At 40.2% G+C, this 15,607-nt stretch overlaps 1 protein-coding gene across 1 annotated transcript in view; it reads right to left on the bottom strand.

Moving 5' to 3' along the window:
* LOC128660360 (phosphatidylinositol-binding clathrin assembly protein) overlaps positions 1–15,607 on the bottom strand; it is a 576,760-nt gene that overhangs the window by 412,222 nt on the left and 148,931 nt on the right. Inside the window, exons 5-10 of the mRNA XM_053714177.1 lie at positions 11,159–11,252; positions 10,948–11,059; positions 9,933–10,039; positions 9,318–9,359; positions 8,744–8,829; positions 1,095–1,218 (exon numbers count right to left, since the gene is read on the bottom strand). Coding sequence (XP_053570152.1) covers positions 1,095–1,218; positions 8,744–8,829; positions 9,318–9,359; positions 9,933–10,039; positions 10,948–11,059; positions 11,159–11,252 — 565 coding nt within the window. The remainder of the gene's footprint in view (positions 1–1,094; positions 1,219–8,743; positions 8,830–9,317; positions 9,360–9,932; positions 10,040–10,947; positions 11,060–11,158; positions 11,253–15,607) is intronic.

The following is a 15,607-nucleotide window of genomic DNA, read 5'->3' as shown; positions in this document are numbered from 1 at the left end:
TTTAAACGTTCCCTAAAGACTTGTTTGATCAGGGAAGCTTATCACCCGACTCATTAACAAATTAACTTCACTTACCTAACAGTTGCCCTCATCTATCTGCTAATATTCTCACCTTTGCAGTCCCCAACTCCTGTTTCCCATCTTCCTACCCATCTAGATTGTAAGTTCCCACGGGAATAGGGCCCTCAATTCCCCCTGTATTTGTCTGTAAAGTGTTGTCTCTTATTGTACTGTTTCTCTGTTGCACAATTAATACTTGTACCCATGGGCAGCACTGCGGAATCTGTTGGCGCTTTACAAATAAAGAATAATAATAATAAGCCCTTAACAGGTACGAATAAAAATGAGCCCCACATAACTACTTAACCTCTTCATCACCAATAAAGGGGAAGTAGTCTCTCTCACATAATCTCACATCAAGTGCCTGCACCTGCCACAAACATGCAAACTAGAATATTAGTATGTCCCCATAAATGTCTGCAGATCCTTTAAGGTGCACAGTTTCCCAAACTTAGAGAACAAAAGGCAATTAACCTGCATCTAGCCGTCAGGCAGGAGGACAGCTTACACAGCATGAGAGGACACATCTCCTCACAGAGACCTGTAAAAAGAGAAAGAACAGAGCAAGCCTACTCTGGCTTTCTATATCACGGGCAGCAAATATGTTAGGAAAACGCAGCAAGGCCCACCTTACAAGTTCCTCACTGCTTTAAAGCCACCACTACCCTTACTGAAGAGATTAACGTGGAGTATGGCTAGAACCAATCTGTGAAACAAGGAAATAACAGAGTTAATCTACTCTGGTTTCAAAATAATAAAATCTTGCTTGTAGCGAAAGAAATCCAATTTTCTTCAGACACCAAAACTTCACCTCCTCCATGCACCAAGGCAAAGAGAATGACTGGGGTTTGTGGGAAGGGAAGTGATACTTAATAGTTTAACTGTGGTGCTCTTTGCCTCCTCCTGCTAGCCAGGAGTGATATTCCCAACAGTAATTGACGACATTGTGGACTCACCATATCTTAGGAAAGAAAATATATTTTCAAAGCAATAAATGTGTTTTATAACTTGAAAATGTTTTAATTTGCTTATACCTTTAGTGCTTGCAGTCTAGCCTGTTCCTCTTCAAGTGCCTGTTGTCTCTCTCTTTCGTCCATTTTACTGAATGATAATCCCGTTGTTGCAAGAGAAGATACAGCACTGGATAAGGTACTTGCTCTGTTCAAAAATATATATTATTAATATCATATAAACCATCAAAATATGAACAAACAAGAAAAAATACAGTTGATTTGGAAGGGGATTATTAAATCCTTTACATTTAAAAAAACAACAACATATTTATCTAAATACCCTAAATCAATTCTACAGATTCAAATCTTAATATGTCAATCTTAGTGGCAAAAAGCAAATGGCACAATGGTATGGGGGATACTTTCTGTGCTAGATTATTAATGATTTATTTGTGGATGCAGATCTTTGCAATGTTTTCATCAGGTGTAATTTTCAAAGAAAATTAACAGTCTCTTGTTGAAAAGTTACACACGCTTTGAGAGTTTGGGGATATTCACAGATCTTTGCAATGCTTTCATCAGGTGTAATTTTCAAAGAAAATTAACAGTCTCTTGTTGAAAAGTTTCACACGCTTTGAGAGTTTGGGGATATTCACAATTGATGGTGAATGGCAGCACCATTTGAACATGCATATTTCTGCCATGTTTATATATTTATAATTTGAAAGGGTTTTATAGCTTAATGTACAGAAAACAATTTCAATTAATTAAACTAGTGAATTTTTTTTATTAAATATTACGAATAAGAGTCAAGAGAAAAATGTGTGTCAAGATGTACAGGTTTGTACCTTTTTCATAGAATATGGCTATACTTACAATGAGTTATGCACACAGAATTTCAATTTTTTATTTTTTTTTAACTTTACAAAATTCACTTGTATCATGTTAAATAAAGTGTTATTTTATGACAATGACAGTGTGTGGAAATATGAAAATAAAACATACACTATTGTTTTTAACTAATGGTTACAATACAGTTGACCACCATAATACATTACATACATCTTCACTATATTTTCTCTTCTTTACATTGAAGTAACCAATATACTTTTTTTATTTATATATTTATATATATATATATATATATATATATATATATATATATATATTTATATATATATATATATATATATATATATATATATATATATATATATATATATATAATTCTAAACAGAATAAAACATTTTGCATAAACAACCATTTGCATAACTGTACTTGCTATCACTAGAGAATTGTAACAGCACATTCTATAAACAAAAACATAATTTATGCTTACCTGATAAATTTATTTCTCTTGTAGTGTATTCAGTCCACGGATCATCCATTACTTATGGGATATATTCCCTTCCCAACAGGAAGTTGCAAGAGGATCACCCAAAGCAGAGCTGCTATATAGCTCCTCCCCTCCACGTCATATCCAGTCATTCGACCAAAACAAGACAAGAAAGGAGAAACCATAGGGAGCAGTGGTGACTGGAGTTCTAATTAAAATTTAGATCTGCCGTAAAAAAAAGACAGGGCGGGCCGTGGACTGAATACACTACAAGAGAAATAAATTTATCAGGTAAGCATAAATTATGTTTTCTCTTGTTAAGTGTATTCAGTCCACGGATCATCCATTACTTATGGGATACCAATACCAAAGCTAAAGTACACGGATGATGGGAGGGACAAGGCAGGAACTTAAACGGAAGGAACCACTGCCTGTAGAACCTTTCTCCCAAAAACAGCCTCCGATGAAGCAAAAGTGTCAAATTTGTAAAATTTGGAAAAAGTGTGAAGCGAAGACCAAGTTGCAGCCTTGCAAATCTGTTCAACAGAGGCCTCATTCTTAAAGGCCCAGGTGGAAGCCACAGCTCTAGTGGAATGAGCTGTAATTCTTTCAGGAGGCTGCTGTCCAGCAGTCTCATAGGCTAAACGTATTATGCTACGAAGCCAAAAAGAGAGAGAGGTTGCCGAAGCTTTTTGACCTCTCCTCTGTCCAGAGTACACAACAAACAGGGAAGAAATTTGACGAAAATCTTTAGTTGCCTGTAAATAGAACTTCAGGGCACGGACTAAGTCCAGATTATGCAAAAGTCGTTCCTTCTTTGAAGAAGGATTAGGACATAATGATGGAACAACAATCTCCTGATTGATATTCCTGTTAGAAACTACCTTAGGTAAAAACCCAGGTTTAGTACGCAGAACTACCTTGTCTGAATGGAAAATCAGGTAAGGTGAATCACAATGTAAGGCAGATAACTCAGAGACTCTTCGAGCCGAGGAAATAGCCATCAAAAACAGAACTTTCCAAGATAAAAACTTAATATCAATGGAATGAAGGGGTTCAAACGGAACCCCTTGAAGAACTTTAAGAACCAAGTTTAAGCTCCACGGAGGAGCAACAGTCTTAAACACAGGCTTAATCCTAGCCAAAGCCTGACAAAAGGCCTGGACGTTTGGAACTTCTACCAGACGTTTGTGTAAAAGAATAGACAGGGCAGAAATCTGTCCCTTTAACGAACTAGCAGATAAGCCCTTTTCTAAACCCTCTTGTAGAAAAGACAATACCCTAGGAATCCTAACCTTACTCCATGAGTAACTCTTGGATTCGCACCAATATAAATATTTACGCCATATTTTATGGTAAATTTTTCTGGTAACAGGTTTCCGAGCCTGTATTAAGGTATCAATAACCGACTCTGAGAAGCCACGCTTTGATAGGATCAAGCGTTCAATCTCCATGCAGTCAGCCTCAGAGAAATTAGATTCGGATGATGGAAAAGACCCTGAATGAGAAGGTCCTGTCTAAGAGGCAGAGACCATGGTGGACAGGACGACATGTCCACTAGGTCTGCATACCAGGTCCTGCGTGGCCACGCAGGTGCTATCAGAATCACTGATGCTCTCTCTTGTCTGATCTTGGCAATCAGTCGAGGTAGCAGCGGAAATGGTGGAAACACATAAGCCATATTGAAAACCCAAGGGGCTGCTAGAGCATCTATCAGCGCCGCTCCCGGGTCCCTGGACCTGGATTCGTAACAAGGAAGCTTGGCGTTCTGGCAAGACGCCATGAGATCCAGTTCTGGTTTGCCCCAACGATGAATCAGTTGAGCGAAGACCTCCGGATGAAGTTCCCACTCCCCCGGATGAAAAGTCTGGCGACTTCGAAAATCCGCCTCCCAGTTCTCCACGCCTGGGATGTAGATCGCTGACAGGTGGCAAGAGTGAGACTCTGCCCAGCGAATTATCTTCGAGACTTCCAACATCGCTAGGGAACTCCTGGTTCCCCCTTGATGATTGATGTAAGCCACAGTCGTGATGTTGTCCGACTGAAATCTGATGAACCTCAGTGTTGCTAACTGAGGCCAAGTTAGAAGAGCATTGAATATTGCTCTTAATTCTAGAATGTAGGCTGGCATCTGTTGTTACAATCGTCCAATCTGGTCTGCGAAAAGTCATTCCTTTGGACAGATGAACCCGTGACAACCACCAGAGAAGAGAATCTCTGGTTTCCTGGTCCAGATTTAGCAAAGGGGACAGATCTGAGTAATCCCCGTTCCATTGACTTAGCATGCATAGTTGCAGCGGTCTGAGATATAGGTGCGCAAATGGCACTATGTCCATTGCCGCGACCATTAAGCCGATTACTTCCATGCACTGAGCTACTGATGGGCTTGGAATGGAGTGAAGGACACGGCAAGCATTGAGAATCTTTGATAACCTGGACTCCGTCAGGTAAATCTTCATCTCTACAGAATCTATAAGAGTCCCTAGAAAAGGGACCCTTGTGAGTGGTAACAGAGAACTCTTCTCCACGTTCACTTTCCACCCATGCGACCTCAGAAATGCTAGAACTATCTCTGTATGAGACTTTGCATTTTGAAAACTTGACGCTTGTATCAGAATGTCGTCTAGGTACGGAGCCACCGCTATGCCTCGTGGTCTTAGTACCGCCAGAAGTGAGCCCAGAACCTTTGTAAAGATTCTCGGGGCCGTAGCTAACCCGAAGGGAAGAGCTATAAACTGGTAATGCCTGTCTAGAAAGGCAAACCTTAGGTACCGATAATGATCTTTGTGAATCAGTATGTGAAGGTAGGCATCCTTTAAGTCCACTGTGGTCATATATTGACCCTCTTGGATCATGGGTAGGATGGTCCGAATGGTTTCCATCTTGAACGACGGAACCCTTAGGAATTTGTTTAAGATTTTTAAGTCTAAGATTGGTCTGAAAGTTCCCTCTTTCTTGGGAACCATAAACAGATTTGAATAAAACCCTTGCCCCTGTTCCGTTCGCGGAACTGGGTGGATCACTCCCATCACTAAGAGGTCTTGTACACATTGTAGAAATGCCTCTTTCTTTACTAGGTTTGTTGATAACCTTGACAGATGAAACCTCCCTTGTGGAGAAGTTTGGAAATCCAGAAGGTATCCCTGAGATATAATCTCCATCGTCCAGGGATCCTGTACATCTCTTGCCCAAGCCTGGGCGAAGAGAGAAAGTCTGCCCCCCACTAGATCCGTCTCCAGAAAGGGGGCCCTGTCTTCATGCTGTCTTAGGGGCAGAAGTAGGCTTTCTCGCCTGCTTGCACTTGTTCCATGACTGGTTGCCTTTCCAACCCTGTCTGTAACGAGCATTAGTTCCTTCCTGTTTTGGAGCGGAGGAAGTTGATGCTGCTCCTGCCTTGAAATTACGAAAGGCACGAAAATTAGACTGTTTGGCCTTTGATTTGGCCCTGTCCTGAGGAAGGGTGTGGCCCTTACCTCCAGTAATGTCAGCAATAATTTCCTTCAAGCCGGGCCCGAATAAGGTCTGCCCTTTGAAAGGAATGTTTAGTAGTTTAGACTTAGAAGTTACATCTGCTGACCAGGATTTAAGCCATAGCGCTCTGCGCGCCTGTATGGCGAATCCGGAATTCTTAGCCGTAAGTATGGTTAAATGCACTACGGCATCCGAAACAAACGCATTAGCCAGCTTAAGGGTTCTAATCTTGCTCAAAGATTCATCCAATGGTGCTGTGCGAATCGCCTCTTCCAGAGACTCAAACCAGAATGCCGCTGCAGCAGTGACAGGCGCAATGCATGCAAGAGGCTGTAATATAAAACCTTGTTGAACAAACATTTTCTTAAGGTAACCCTCTAATTTTTTATCCATTGGATCTGAGAAAGCACAGCTATCCTCCACCGGGATAGTGGTACGCTTGGCTAAAGTAGAAACTGCTCCCTCCACCTTAGGGATCGTCTGCCATAAGTCTCGTGTGGTGGCGTCTATAGGGAACATTTTTCTAAATATCGGAGGAGGGGAAAAAGGCACACCGGGTCTATCCCACTCCTTGCTAATAATCTCTGTAAGCCTCTTTGGTATAGGAAAAACGTCAGTACACACCGGTACCGCATAGTATTTATCCAGCCTACATAATTTCTCTGGGATTGCCACTGTGTCACAATCATTCAGAGCCGCTAACACCTCCCCTAGCAACATGCGGAGGTTCTCAAGCTTAAAATTTAAAATTTGACATTTCTGAATCCGGTCTCCCCGAATCAGAACCGTCACCCACAGAATGAAGCTCTCCGTCCTCATGTTCTGCAAATTGTGACGCAGTATCAGACATGGCTCTTGTGTCATCGGCGCGCTCTGTCCTTAACCCAGAGCTGCCGCGCTTGCCTCTTAACTCGGGCATATTGTATAATACTTCTTTCATAACATTAGCCATATCATGTAAAGTGATTTGTAAGGGCCTTGATGTACTTGGCGCCTCAATCTTACGCACCTCCCGAGCGGGAGACGAAGGTACTGACACGTGAGGAGAGTTAGACGGCATAACTTCCCCCTCGTTGTCTGGTGATGATTTCTTTATCGGTACAGATTGACTTTTATTCAAAGTAATATCAATATAATTTGTACACATATTTCTATTGGGCTCCACATCGGCTTTTAAACATAATGAACAAGCAGATTCCTCTGTATCAGACATGTTTAAACAGACTAGCAATGAAGCTAGCAAGCTTGGAAATTACTTCAATAAGTTTACAAGCAATATAAAAAACGCTGCAGCGCTCTTTTAAAAAACACAATTGAATAACAAAGAACTAGTTCAGTTATAGTCAACAATTCTTTAAATGTATTAATTAGCAGAGGATTGCACCCATTAGCAAAAGGATGATTAACCCCTCAGTACCCAAAAAACGGATATCAAATTAAGATTTAACGCTTTTATCACAGTCCAACACACTGTCACAGGTCTGCTGTGACTGATTACCTCCCTCAAAAACGAATTTTGAAGATCCCTGAGATCTCTGGAGACGTCCTGGATCAAAGAGGAAGAAGCAGGAAGACTGTGCTAGAATTTTAACTGCGCAACAAGGCGCTAAAAAAAGGTCCCTCCCACTCCTATTACAACAGTGGGAGACCTGATATAACGGTTTCTATGCAGAATATACGTTAGCCGTGTGGAAAAAAATCATGCCCAAAAAAGATTTATCACCAAAGTACCTCACAAAACGATTAACATGCCAGTAAACGTTTTAAAAAAACAACATTTCAGATGCTGTGTAAAGTTATTACTAAGCCTGCTACCCGTCGCTTCTACTGCAGTTAAGGCTCACACATTATATCAGTATTAACAATATTTTTTCAGTCAAATTCTAGTCCCTAGAAAATAACTCTACTGTACATACATTTATCAGCCTGATACCAGTCACTACTACTGCATTTAAGGCTGTACTTACATCATACGGGTAACAGCAGTGTTTTCTTAGTCAATTCCATTCCCAGAAAATATTGTACGGCACATACCTCATTTGCGGGAGACCCCGCATGCTATTCCCATTTTCTGAAGTTACCCCACTCCTCAGAATGTCGAGAACAGCCAGTGGATCTTAGTTACGCCTGCTAAGATCATAGAAAACGCAGGCAGTTTCTTCTTCCAAATACTGCCTGAGATAGAAAAAAACAGCACACTCCGGTGCCATTTAAAATAACAAACTTTTGATTGAAGAATAATTAAGTAAAAACTCCAGCTCCTCTCGCGACCTCCTTCTTTGTTGAGGGTTGCAAGAGAATGACTGGATATGACATGTGAGGGGAGGAGCTATATAGCATCTCTGCTTGGGTGATCCTCTTGCAACTTCCTGTTGGGAAGGAGAATATATCCCATAAGTAATGGATGACCCGTGGACTGAACACACTTAACAAGAGAAAGGTACCTTATATTCATGATCCTTTAAAGTAACATTTCTTTTTAATTGTATCTGAGATCATTAAATAAAATACATTTTAAGACATACTTAATAAAACTTTTTCTTGTCAGGCATTTGAGGTTTTTTTACGATCATCCTGCTTAGCGGACAGTGAACTCTCTACAATATGAATGAACAGTAGAAATATACTCTATTAACCACACATTCACCAACAGAACTGCTGTATGTTCTTATAAATTATACACACAGATATTTGCAGGATTATGTGCAATAAGACATGAGAAGATATATACAAAACAGGATTAGCACAACACGTCCTTTCGGTGGCTCAAAACTCTAAGAAATCCTATCTTACCAAACAAGAAGTAAAAGGTACATTTTACCAAACACTGAAGTGTTTCCTTTGAACAAAGCTCCAGTAGATTTATTTTTTGTTGAACAGAAACAAAGTTAACATATTTACAAAATGTATTTTTGCCACATACCGGCTGGCAGCAGAGACTTCTTTTGTTTTTTTCCCTTCAAGAGATGCCAAGTGTTGTTCAAGAGCTTCCAACAAACTGCTGGGTGCCTGTAAATGAACAATCAAGATTTAAATGTAGAATAGTAACAAATGAATTTAGTTAATATAGGTTTGCTACTTGAATTTATTTTTAATGATTAAGGCTATCCTAGGTTTCACTGTTTTTATATCCAACAAAAATAATTTAAGTCTAGATCATACCGCTGAATATGCATAAACATCTAATTTAAGACAATATAAATAAGCATCTGAATATATGAAATCAAAACTAGGCTAGTGTCACATTGAGGATTTTATCATTATAAGTTAAATTATTAAGAAATCACATGACCATGAATTAATACATTACGCTAAATATCAAAAATTGCATAGGTATACAAATTAAACAATATACATACATAGATAAACACATACTTCTTTTCACAAGAAAACTTATCAGGAAAATGGATTATGGAAAAAGTGTGTAGTGAACTGCTCAAAATATAAATAAATAATAAAAATGATTGAATTTAAATTAACATGAAATGCACACTGACCTGAGTAAGATCTGGAATATCACCCTGATCAATTCCAACTTGCTGAGTTAACAAAAAGAAAAAAAAATGTACATTATTTCATGCAGTGGCGATGAGTAGAGGATTATGGGGCCTAAGTGTTTACACAAACATTATGAAAGCAAAAGGGACATTACTAACTTTCTGAACTGGTACAGTTGCACTTTCAACAGCAAAATATAAATCTCTGGATAAAAGTTTAGAGTGAAGAAGAAAAAAAATCCGGTATTAATTTGTACATGGTATCAAATTGCAAGCTGAAAGTCAAAACCTTAGCAAGTTATCATGCAATTGTTCAAAATGCAAAAAATTACAAAATTGTAGGTAATTTAATGGCATGTATATTGTTTGTATATGAATGTTATGGAAGTTTATAAATTCTTACAAGCAAAATTGCAGTTGGTCACAAGACAAAATGAGAACAAAGAAAATGGCATATCAAGCAGAAAATACTAACTGAATGAAATTTGTGTAGCATTTAATGACACTTGCTTTCCTTTTAAAGCAGCCATCAAGTGTTATCATGCAAAACATGCTACTGTACCAGTGCCAATAGGTCAATAAGGCCCCCTTTAACGCTCCAATGGCCATACATACCTCTGCCACTTTGAGGAATTCGGACAGTTTGGTCATCCGAGCAAGGAATTTCTTATAAATATCCAAAGCTTCTTTACATTGGTTCTTTTTCATATCAAAATATTTTTCTGAAACAAAGAACATAATATGTACAATAACCTATATAAAATGTGGGTGTTTGAAAAGAAAAATTGTGCATTTTGTATAAATTATTTTTTCTTGTTAATGTTCCATCCTCTAAACAGTCTTTAGAGACATAATTTTGCAATTTTACAACTATATCCTGCTTGCTCATATCATTACTTTTAAAGATATTCTACAATGGGTTACATGCTGAAGTCTCAAACTATCCCTTGAAGGTCACTAGCAATCTTCATAGATTAACAAACCAGCTATCAATGTTGAGCAAAAAGAGGCTGCTTCTTGGGTGGTAACTAGTCATAGAACAAGCTATTATGCTATTGTTCGTTCCCAGGTTGAGCATTTCTCTCTTTTTATTTATGCAAATTATGACACTTAGGGAAGTCCAGACGTAGTCCCGTTACTCAATGTGCCTAGAGGGATATGGCTGCACCTCACTGACGAGGCCCACAATAGGCTGAAACGTACGTCTGGGGTTTTGAGGTTTCTTTCGTTCAGAGAGGGATTGCCTGGTATTTCGGGTTGGACTGTACTGTTAAGTCAGGATCAGACTGATATGCTTCAGGAAAGTTCTTCTCTGTGAAAGGCACATGTTGAGCAAAAAGAGGCTGCTTCTTGGGTGGTAACTAGCTATAAAACAAGCTATTATGCTATTGTTCGTTCCCAGGTTGAGCGCTTCTCTCTTTTTATTACAGCTATCAATAATGCCCACCACCGGAGTAACTTTGGCCATTAAATAACAGCTCATATATCTTTATTTAGATTCAACTTAATATGTAACAGCTTCAACATTATCAAAGTTTTAAGACAAATATAGTAACATCTGCAACTCCATTATTATCTATTACATATTTATTTGGCAGCCAGCTAGATTATTATGTGATCTAAAACATACCTAATAGATTAATAACACCTTCATTATAGGCCGCAAATAACCGAATAGAATCTTTGAAGAGAAGCATGAAGCCTGTGTTTATTACTCCATTTGTTAGCTCGTTTGGATTTGCCTTCAGAAAAAAAATTAAAAAAAATAAAGTTAGAGCAAGGTAATAAAAAATAAAGAAGTAGCAACCGTATGGAAAATAAATTGAAATTTCAATACCTACATCAAAGTCTAAGAGTGCATCCAGCTGGTTCTGAATGATTGGAAGAGTTTTCAAGAGCTTTTCTGTAACCATCGTTCTCATAACACCATCTATCCTGAAATGTGCAAAAGGTTATAGAATTCACAATATAAGCCCAATGTAGGACTATCTAATATAGGTGATGATCACAATCTTGTGCTTGTTTTAGGTAGGTAAAGTTTTCGGAACTGTATCCAGTATTGCCAGTGTGTTTTTCCAGTCACAATCCTAAAATGCTTCTGCCATCAATACCCTGAAGCTAAATATCTTTACCTCCCGAATACACAAAAGCATTATCGGTGTCTATCTCCCGATTTCGTAATCCAAAAACATGTTGACATCCCTTTTACTGGGAAAGTAAAGTAAAATAAAACTTTCATGATTCAGATAGAGCATTTTTAAACAACTTTCCAATCTGCTTCATTTTCTTGGAATCCTCTTTTGAAGTGCATACATGAATAGGCTCAGGATCAGCAATGCACTACTGCAAGCTTTCTGTCGATTGGTGGCTGCACATTTATGCCTATTATCATTGTCTCACCCAATTTGTTCAGCTAGCTACCATTAGTGCATTTTCTGCTCTTTCAAAAAAACGATACCAAGCAAATTTGATAATAGAAGAAAATTAGAAAGTTATTAAAAAACAAAATTTATGCTTACCCGATAAATTTATTTCTTCAAGATGTGGCGAGTCCACGGGTTCATATTAATTACTGTTGGGAATACCACTCCTCACCAGCAGGAGGAGGCAAAGAGCACCACAGCAAAAACTGTTAAGTATCACTTCCCTACCCATAAACCCCAGTCATTCGACTGAAAGGAAATGGAGAAAGGAAAGTAACACAAGGTGCGCAGGTGACTGAGGTTTAGTCAAAAACCTGAAACAATTATCCAAAAAACAAAGGGTGGGTCCGCTGACTCACTGCATCTTGAAGAAATAAATTTATCCGGTAAGCATAATTTTTTTTTTCTTCTAAAGATGTGGTGAGTCCACGGGTTCATCTTAATTACTGTTGGGAACCAATACCCAAGCTAGAGTACACAGATAAATTGGGAGGGATAAAAAACCAGCATGCCTAAACAGAAGGCACCACCGCTTGAAGAACCTTTCTCCCAAAAGCTGCCTCACCCGAGGCAAAAGTATCAAATCTGTAAAATTTTGAAAAAGTATGCAAAGACGACCAAGTTGCAGCTATGAAAATCTGCTCCATAGAGGCTTCATTTTTGAAAGCCCAAGAAGAGGCTATGGCTCTGGTGAAATGAGCCTTAATCCTCTCTGGAGGCTATTTCCCAGAGGATTCAAAAGCCCTGCGGATCACACTCCTCAACCAAAGAGCTAGCGTAGAGGCAGACGCTCTCTGACCTCTATACTTCCTAGAAAAACAAACAAATAAAGTTGAAGACTTCCGAAAGTCTTTAGCTGTTTCCAAGTAAAAGTTAAGAGCGCGAACCACATCCAGATTTCGCAGCAAGCGCTACTTGTCTGAAGAAGGCTTCTGACACAGGGGTAGGAACAACAATTTCCTGATTAATATTCTTAGTGGATACAACCTTGGGAAGGAATCCCAACTTAGTACGAAAAACAGCCTTTTCAGCATGAAAAATGAGATAATGAGAATCAAAATGTAAAGCGGAGAGTTCAGATAACAAGAACAAAACTTTCCAAGACAAAAGTTTAAGGTCGTAGGGAATGCATCGGCTCAAACGGATGCCGTTGCAAAACCTTAAGAACAAGATTAAGGCTACAAGAAGGAGCAATCACCTTAAACACCGGCGTTATTCTGACTAAGGCCTGACAAAAAGACTGAACGTCCGGCACATCTGCCAAACGTTTGTTTAAAAGGACTGATAAGGCCAAAATTTGACCCTTCAGAGTACTAACAGACAAGCCTTTATCCAGACCCTCCTGAAGAAAAGATAATATTCTTGGGATCCTAACTTTACTCCAAGAATATCCCTTAGCTTCACACCAAAAAACATATTTCCTCCATATCTTATGGTAAATCCTTCTAGTGACCGGCTTACAAGCCTGGATCAGTGTCTCAATCAATGACTCTGAAAAACTCTGCATAGATAGAATCAAGCGTTCAATCTCCAAGCAGTCAGCTTCAGAGAAACGAGATTTAGATGAAGAAAAGGCCCCTGAAGAAGAAGGTCCTTCCTCAGGGAAAGCTTCCACGGAGGTAGAGTTGACATCTTCAATAGCTCTGCATACCAGATTCTCCGAGGCCAAGAAGGGGCGATTAGAATCACTGATGCTCGTTCCTGTCTTATGCGGGCAATCACCCGAGACAAGAGGGCAAACGGAGGAAACAGATAAGCCAACTGGAAGTCCAACGGAACTACCAGGGCGTCTATTAGAAAGGCCTGAGGATCCCTTGACCTGGAATTGTACTTTGGAAGCTTTGCATTTTGGCGGGATGCCATGAGATCCAACTCCGGCATCCCCCATCTGGAAACCAGTTTGGAGAACACTTCCGGATGGAGTTCCCATTCCCCTGGATGGAAAGTCTGCCTGCTTAGAAAATCCACTTCCCAGTTGTCTACTCCCGGGATGTAAATAGCTGACAGACAACAACAGTGGTCTTCCGCTCACTGAATGATCCCAGACACCTCCCTCATCGCTAGGGAACTTCGTGTTCCCCCCCCCGATAGTTGATGGACACTACTGATGTTATGTTGTCTGATTGGAATCTGATGAACTGGTTCGAGGCCAACTGAGGCCAAGCTAAAAGCGCATTGTAAATTGCTCTAAACTCCAGAATGTTGATCAGTAGTTTGGACTCCTACTGAGTCCAAAGACCCTGAGCTTTGAGAGATTTCCAGACTGCCCCCCAGGCTGGCATCTGTAGTCACTATCACCCAAGATGGTCTCCGAAAGAAAGTGCCCCGGGACAATTGCTCCCGAGAAAGCCACCAATGAAGAGAATCCTTTGTCTTCTGATCCAACACTATCTTTGGAGAAAGATCCAGATAATCTCCGTTCCACTAATTGAGCATGCATAACTGTAAAGCTCTCAGATGAAAACGAGCAAATGGCACGATGTCCATGGCTGCTACAATCAGTCCAATTACCTCCATACACTGAGCAACTGAAGGACGAAGTGTCTCCTGAAGGACTTGACAAGCCGATAGGAGCTTGAATGTTCTGGTCTCCATCAGGAATATCTTCATCAGAACAGAGTTTATAATAGTCCCTAAGAACACAACTCTTGTTGCTGGAACCAGAGAACACTTTTCCACATTTACCTTCCACCCGTGAGACCGGAGGAAGGAGAGTAACATCTCTGTGTGAGATGTTGCCTTTGCAAAAGAGGGAGCCTGAATTAGAATGTCGTTCAGATAGGGGGCCACTGCTATCCCCCTTGACCCGACCACCGCTAGAAGGGCCACTAGAACCTTCGAGAATATTCTGGGAGCTGTGGCCAGGTCGAAAGACAAGGCCACAAATTAAAAGAGACGATCCAGAAATGCAAATCTCAGAAACTTGTGATGATCGCTGTGGATGGGAACATGTGAGTAAGCATCCATCAAATCTATGGTCGTCATATACTGACCCTCTTGGATCAAAGGAAGAATTGTCCGAATGGTTTCCATCTTGAACGATAGAACCTTGAGGAATTTGTTTAGTCATTTTAAGTCTAGAACTGGGCGGAATGTTTCCTCTTTTTTGGGAACTACGAATAGTTTTGAATAAAAACCCAGACCCTGTTCCCACTTTGGAACCGGAACAATCACCCCCAGGGCCAAGAGGTCTTCGATACACCTCAAGAACACCTCTCTCTTTATCTGGTCTGCAGATAACCTGGAAAGGTGAAACCGACAACCCTTGAATTCTAACCTGTAGCCCTGAAACGTCCCTTAACCAGACTTGAGCGAACTGAGAGAGTCAACCCCCAACTAGATCCAAGCCTGGATCGGGGGCAACCCCTTCATGCAGACTTCGAGTCGGTAGCGGTCTTTTTGGCCTGCTTACTCTTACTCCAGGACCGAGTCGGTTTCCAGGCAGGCTTGTTATTATCCTGCTTGGATGAAGATGAGGAGAACTTTCCTCTAAAGTTGTGAAAAAAACGAAAATTACTTTGAGGTCCCTTTGGTTTGCTCCTCTTATCCTGGGGCAGAAAAGGCCCTTTTCCGCCTGTAACATCAGAAATTATTTCGGCAAAACCCGGTCCAAATAAGCCATCAGTTTAGCCTTAGATGAAACATTAGCTGACCAAGACTTCAACCATAAAGCCTGTCTGGCCAAAACAGCAAAACCAGAAGTGCAGAGATCTTCTTAAGATAAGCCTCCATCTTTTTATCCATAGGATCCTTGAAGGCGCAACTATCCTCAATAGGTATAGTTGTCCTCTTGGCTAGAGTGGAAATGGCACCCTCTACCTTGGGTACCGAAGACCAAACCTCCATAATGGAAGAATCTACTGGAAA

This window comes from Bombina bombina, chromosome 1 (genome assembly GCF_027579735.1).
Source record: "Bombina bombina isolate aBomBom1 chromosome 1, aBomBom1.pri, whole genome shotgun sequence".
Classification (NCBI taxonomy): domain Eukaryota; kingdom Metazoa; phylum Chordata; class Amphibia; order Anura; family Bombinatoridae; genus Bombina; species Bombina bombina.
The sequence above is the reverse complement of the archived record's forward strand: the minus strand, read 5'-3'. Positions and strand labels throughout refer to the sequence as shown.